The following is a 7,201-nucleotide window of genomic DNA, read 5'->3' as shown; positions in this document are numbered from 1 at the left end:
CATTGTTGTTGTGGTTGGTTCTCAAATTGTCCAGCAGCTTGCCAAAATTGGCTTTGATCCATGCTTGAGTGAGGTTCCCACCAGTGGTTGAGATTATTTTGGTAGAATTGAGTGCCCATATAGTTAAATTCTTGACCAAATTGCATTCTGCAGACATTAGGCACAAAACCCTAAAAACAATTGTTAGCACAAAAAGATATAAAAGAAGATATAAGATCAGAGATAAGAAGATGAAATAAAAACAGAAAACAGAAAAATAAAAACAGAAAAATAAAATAAAATAATAACCAAAAAATAAAATAAAATAAAATACAAACTGAAAAATATAAACAGAAAATAAAATTCAAAATTTAAATTAAAAATTCAAAAGCAAGTCAAAGATAATCAATAATCACACAAATTAACTAGTTAAACCACGAGTCCCTGGCAACGGCGCCAAAAACTTGATGGACAAATTTATGAACACCAAAATATGATGTCACAAACTTGTTTTTCAATCGGCAAGTGTGACCGAATCGTTCAAGTAATAAACTTGGTAAGACCAAGTATCGTTCTTCCCAAAGGACTCACGGCCTAGTTTAGTTGTGTGGTTTCTTGATTAGCTAAGACTTAAAGACGAAATATTTAGATTTTTATATGCAAAAGACGAAAATTAAATATGTATGCATGAAGTTTTGATCAATGGCAAAAAGCAAAAGATAAACACTTTCAATGAAATTTATGTATGAATATGTTGTTTGGGGTCAATTTCATCTTATCCACTCTCATATATTTTAGGAATTCAACATTCAAATCATCATTGTTAATGCCACTCTCTAAAGTACCTTTCTAGAAGGCTTCTCCCTAATCACGAGTTCATACAATTCCTAGCATTCCTAATGATCAGTTCATAAGTGCAGGAGCTTAACGACAACCAATATCATATTGGGAGAAATTCCCCGGATCTAGACTTCCCCGTACGTGCCCGTATCAACAAAACCAATAATCATGCATCGAATGAGTTAAACAATGCAAGCATTAAGCAAAGAGGAAAAACCCTAACTAATGATGAAAGAAACCATAAGTCTTAATTAAAAGATGTAAAAACAGATTCCATATATGAGAGTTTCACAAGATTACATTGATTCCCCAACAAACATACAAAGTTTAGTTCACCATATTCATGGTGAACCTAGATGAATTACAATGAAAGAATGAAAGAATAAACCCTAAAAAGGTGAAGAGGAAGCCTCAGCATCCAAGATCCTCCTTCAAAGGGGTGGAAGAGAGAGTGTTTACTTCGTTCTAGCCAAAGATACCTAACCCTAGGAAACCCTAAAGCTTAAATACCATTCGTAAATTACAAAAAATTAGGTCCAAGCCCATTAAAGTGCCGCTCAGCGGTAAAATACCGCTCAGCGGTAAGTGCGTGTCTTGCTTTCTCCCCTCAGCGGCCATTTTGCCCCTCAGCGGATCTCCCGTGAGTGCCTGAGTGCCGCTCAGCGGTAAACTGCCGCTGAGCGGTGACTTCGGCTTCTCCTTTTGCACTTTTTGATGTCTTTTCTGATTTCATCTCTCTCCTTCTTCACTTCTTTCACCAAATTCACCTTAAAACCTGCACAAAAACACTGAAATCAAGCATAAACCTGTCCAGCTCTCTTATTTCTAAAAATATGAAGAAAAGCATGATTTCAAGCTAGTTTCTAAGTATAAAGGTTGCTTTTAGTATCAATTTTAAGTATGAAAATAACAGTTTTTCAACTGTTATCAATACTCTATCATTATAGTGAAATCCCTTCAACTAAGGAAGACTGGATGTAGCTTTGTCGAACCAATATATATTATTGTGTTGATTTTTCTCTTTTTTTTTCTCTTTTATTGTTGATTCATTATACTTACTTTATTAATTTCAAGAAAACTCAAAGATTTTGTAAAACTTTTTAAAAGAACAAATTTTTGAAGCAAAATGCAATTTGCTCCCTATAAAACATCACTTTTTTAACCTAATCAATTTGATTGGATAAAACCGTACAACAAAAGAGAAAGCCTTAAAACAGAAAAATAAACATTATAACCTATCACATAAGATGAATATTAAAGCATCTTCAATCCTATACAATATATATATATATATATATGTATATATATATATATATATATATGTATATATATATATATGTATATATATATATATGTGTATATATATGTGTATATATATGTGTGTATATATGTGTATATATGTGTATATATATGTGTGTATATATGTATATATATATATGTATATATATATGTATATATATATATATGTATATATATATGTATATATATATATATGTATATATATATATATGTATATATATATGTATATATATATATGTATATATATATATATGTATATATATATGTATATATATATGTATATATGTGTATATATATGTATATATGTGTATATATATGTATATATATAGGGTTAAATGTGTTTTTAGTCCCTTAAGTATCACACGATTTTGGCTTTAGTCCCTACTCGAAACTTTGATTGCTTTTAGTCCTCATAGTTTTGAAACTGTTATAAATAGTCTCTGATTTTGGATGGTGTTAATTTTTGTTTGACGTGGCTAATGGCTAGCCCACGTCTCATGCCAGGTATGAGTTTATTCTCTACCATGTTTTTTTTTCTTTTTATTCCAAATTTGCATACAAGCTTCTAATTTCTTCAATGTTTACACTTCAGTCCCAAAAGTTAACGTCATCCAAAATTAGGGACTATTTATAACAGTTTTAAAACTACGAGGACTAAAAGCAATCAAAGTTTCGAGTAGAGACTAAACTCAAAATCGTGTGATACTTAAGGGACTAAAAACATATTTAACTATATATATATATATATATATATATATATATTATATATATATAATGTTTTCTAGAATGAGTTTCGAAACATAATAACTTCTGACATGAGTTTTCGAAACATTCCTAAATGAAATGTATCAAAAAATAACTTAAAAAAAATATTCGAAACAAGTTTTTTCTTTCTTTCTTTCAATCATCTCCTTCTTCTTTCTATGTAGCAGCGGTGATGGTGGAAGCCGCGGTTAGAGCTTCAATGATAACAATAGTGTGGTGTAATAATAGAAGGTGTTTGAATTATTTCCTATTATTCTATTATTCTTACGGTGCAGTTAGCAATTGTGAGGGTGTAGAAAGTAATAACCACAGTTTGAGTGGTAATTGCATCTTTTAAGCCCATGTTTGTTACTATGTGTTCTTGTCCAATTTGTTCACCATTTACAATAATACCGATTAGAAATTATTGTACAAGTTATTATCAATATTTATTCATCATTATATAACAAAATGAATTATTTTATAATGGGAATTCACTACTATATAATTCATTCTTAAAATACACAAAAAGACGTGACAAATAAAATAAATATTTTATGTTTCAATTTTTTTAAAAGTTATCAAAAAAAGAGATCAAGATTGACATTGAATAACAATTAATGAGAGCAAGAAATCATTCAACCATATTAAGGAGGGAGGATTAATATCAATAATACTTATAATGATTCTTGGCATTTGTATAACCCAATATTAAATGCTAACGGTAAAGTGACGTGGCCAAATGTAACGTAAATAACATAAATGCATGATATCACACATATGAGTTTGTGAGTTTCAATGGAAAATTATGCCATTATAGTAATTTGATTGAAGAGTTTTTTAAAAGCAAAGATTTCATAGCAAACAAAACAAGTATTCATGTCCCCATCATATATACTAATTTAAAATATGGTAACGTTATTGTACCATACAATAATGTTCTTGAGATACGGGAAATTTCTAGTCTTCACCAATAAATTACAAGTACACTATTAGATGGCAGTGATGGCTTTCTCGTGGTCAACAAAATGTAATAATTATGGTGTGTTTGGCTTTAATGTTCTCTTATTAAAATTTTTAATTTTTAATATTGTAAAAGTGAGCATATGGAGATATAAGATTGGTGTGTTAAAAGTTGAAATGGGTGAGGTTGTGAATTAAACTTTTCGACTAATATTTAAAAAATATAAAATTAATTTGAAGGGATTAGAGAAAAGATGTAAGAGAGGTTGTTATTAAATTTTTTTCACTAACATAAAACTAATAAATAAATAAAAGTAAAAATATGATAAAATTATATTAATAAAAAAGGTTAAATATTTTACAACTGTCATCTAATAAAGAAAAAGTTAATCAACTAATGAAAAATTAATAAAAGCAAAACATGTACTGAAGTGGATGTGATCAACTCCTAACTGGGTAGTTCATTTCACCTACCAAACAGTCTATGAAAAAGGTGAAAAAAAGCATACATTTTGACTAAGAAAAACAAAGGAGCTTTATTTCTGGTAAATGACTAATTTTGTATTTAATATTAAATAATAAAAATTAATCTTAAAATAATATTTTATGAATCAAATAATTCTGTAATAACAATAACATACAGTTCAGATATATGAGACGCGGTAAATTTAATTGTTGAAAAAGATAGAAACTTTTATTTAGTTTTCTAAATTGATCCGAAAAGAGGACAGTTTTATGATAAAATAATATCTATCTAATTTAATGTCAAATTGGTCTTGTATAAAACTGAATAATAAGATACAGTTACAGGACTTTGGATAACTTCAAAAATTAAAATAATTCTTATATCTTTTCTTAAATCAATCATACAGATTATAGTATAGCGATTGAGACCTAAGGCATGAACGTAGATTGACGATCCAACCCCTCTTCCCATTGTTGGTGTTCAATATTTTAATCTCTCTCAGAACAAAAAAATCCAAAAATTCCAAATTAACGTGAATCTGTGTCTCTGTTTGATGCTGTAAATAATCTGGAATAATCTAATGATGTTTTATGGAATAGCATAATTATTATTGGGTCTGAGATGAGAACCAGAATAGAATACGATATGGATAAACTATGGCAGAAGCTAAAGAATAGAGTCCCGTGATCCTCTTACAAAACGACCATTATCTTTCGTTTTCTTTCCTTGTTAGTGTTATATTGCTTTTCTTAATGTGTACCAAGCACAGCATCGGTGAGGTAGCAAATTCTAAAATAAAATGTCAGTCTGAATCATGATAGATGGCACTGCTGCCTACTGTGGCACGTAGCTAGACACTAGATATATGTCCCATCATATATATATATGACCTTATATTAAAGAAACTTTCTCAAACTTCAACTTTTCTAACTCTGTCATTTGGCCACATGTACTCTTCACACGTAAAGCACCCCGCGCGTTTAACACGCTTCATTGGTCCCAACGGTAGCCAAGGAGGAAACTTTTCTTTATATCAATCCCTTCTCGTCACTTCTTTCTGTAACTCTTTTGCTTCTTTATTTTTCTCAGTATTCCATCTCTCTCTCTCTCCTCAGTCTCTGCTACATGGAGCTTCAGATACGTGTTTTTTGTCTCTTCTTGTTTCTCCTGACTCTGCTCTCGGGGTCTCAGGCCTACACCTTCTACGTTGGTGCGAAAGATGGGTGGGTTTTGTACCCTTCTGAGAATTACAATCACTGGGCTGAAAGGATGAGGTTTCAAGTCAGTGACACTCTTGGTCAGTTCATTTTCCTTGTAAAGCTTTTCAACTTTTCTGCTACCTTTCTGCGTGCTTTTAACTTGTGTGGTTTTTCCTGTTCGTAGTTTTCAAGTACAAGAAGGGATCGGACTCGGTTTTGGTGGTGAACAAGGAGGATTACGAGAAATGTAACAAGAAGAACCCGATCAAGAAGTTTGAGGATGGTGCCTCTGAGTTTCAGTTTGATCGGTCGGGTCCCTTTTATTTCATCAGTGGAAAAGATGATTATTGTGAGAAGGGTCAGAAACTTATCATTGTTGTGTTGGCTGTGAGGGAGCCTCCTCCGTCTTCTCCAACGCCACCAAATCTTCCACCTCCTCCAAAAACTCCTTATCCACCCCATGTTCCTCCAAAAGCACCTTCCCCTGCCCACCAACCTTTTGTCCCAATTCCTCCAACCATTCCCTCTCCTATTTCTCAACCCCCCTACACTCCTTCCCCTTCCCATCAACCTCCCTTTCTTCCAATAGCACCATCGCCATTTTCTCAATCACCTCATGTGCCACCACCACCCAAAACTCCATCTCCTACTTCCCAACCACCTTACATTTCCACACCGCCATCCACCGCCCCTTCTCCCATTTCCCAACCTCCCTACATTCCAAAACCTCCAAACACTCCTTCCCCAACATCTCAACCACCCTACCCTAATGCCCCAACTCCATATCCCAATTCCCCCATCACTCCCACCCCATCATCAGCATCATCTCCAACTTCCTCATCACCCTATCCATCCACCCTCCCTCCATCGTACCCACCTTCCCCCTTCGCTCCGGCTACTACACCCTCCACTGCGTCACCACCATTGCCGTCTCCGGCAACCGCCACTTCTCCTCCGGCACCACTACCGGCAGCAACAAGCCCATCGCCATCGTCTTCATCGGGATCGTCCTCGAACGAAACGACGCCGTCCCGGCCAAACGGCGCGTCGTCTGTATCTGAATCGCGTTTTGGAGTGTACTCACTAACCATTCTGGTCGGTGCTGCTCTCAGTACCATTCTTGGTTAGAAAACCAAACTTGTTATTAGTATTAATTTTTGTTTTTGGAACTTGAATTTTTATTTTATTAATATTTTTATTTGAACATATGAGATATATCCATTTTAATTTTATATTGTATAATGATAATAATATGAATTCTGTGTATCTATGGTTACCAATGTAGTCAGTTCTGTGTGTGGAAATACTCTGTTTGAACATTTTAATATATTATTGGTTAATCAATTTTTGGAATAAGTTTGATTCTCGTAATGATTTATATATATAAAGTACAATATTCTTTATTCACGATGTAGTTAAACTATATTTTCAATTATTTTATATAAAATGTAAATTTTAATCTATCAATCATGTAAGTTTGAAATTAAGTAAATCATATGTAGTTTTTGAAACCGTAGGAATTTTTTTATACAATAATATTATTATTATTATAAAAATTGAAACAATTAAATTTGAATATTATAAGTTATTTGTCCAATTTTTATTCTGGAGTTTTAATTGGAAGTGCCTTAAAATTAAAACCATAGGAAATTATATAATTTTAGTCAATTTAAAAAAAACAATTTACATTTTGAGTTCATTATTGGTGAAT

General features: G+C 32.4%; 1 protein-coding gene across 1 annotated transcript; it reads left to right on the top strand.

The window, feature by feature from the left end:
- The first annotated feature begins 5,375 nt into the window (after nt 1-5,375).
- On the top strand, nt 5,376-6,756 carry LOC148200989 (uncharacterized). Its single transcript, XM_088112128.1, has 2 exons — nt 5,376-5,588; nt 5,675-6,756. The coding sequence occupies exons 1-2, from the start codon at nt 5,417-5,419 to the stop codon at nt 6,616-6,618; spliced, it is 1,116 nt and encodes a 371-aa protein (XP_087968254.1). The 5' UTR covers nt 5,376-5,416; the 3' UTR covers nt 6,619-6,756.
- Nucleotides 6,757-7,201: the final 445 nt, after the last annotated feature.

Source organism: Vigna umbellata, chromosome 4 (assembly GCF_029865625.1).
Source record: "Vigna umbellata cultivar VRB3 chromosome 4, Vumbellata_1.0, whole genome shotgun sequence".
Classification (NCBI taxonomy): Eukaryota; Viridiplantae; Streptophyta; class Magnoliopsida; order Fabales; family Fabaceae; genus Vigna; species Vigna umbellata.
The sequence above is the reverse complement of the archived record's forward strand: the minus strand, read 5'-3'. Positions and strand labels throughout refer to the sequence as shown.

Coding starts and splice junctions, on each gene's coding strand:
- LOC148200989 (XM_088112128.1), top strand. CDS start 5,417: ATGGAGCTTCAGATACGTGTTTTTTGTCTCTTCTTGTTTCTCCTGACT. Junction 5,589..5,674: donor TCAAGTCAGTGACACTCTTG/GTCAGTTCATTT, acceptor TCCTGTTCGTAG/TTTTCAAGTACAAGAAGGGA.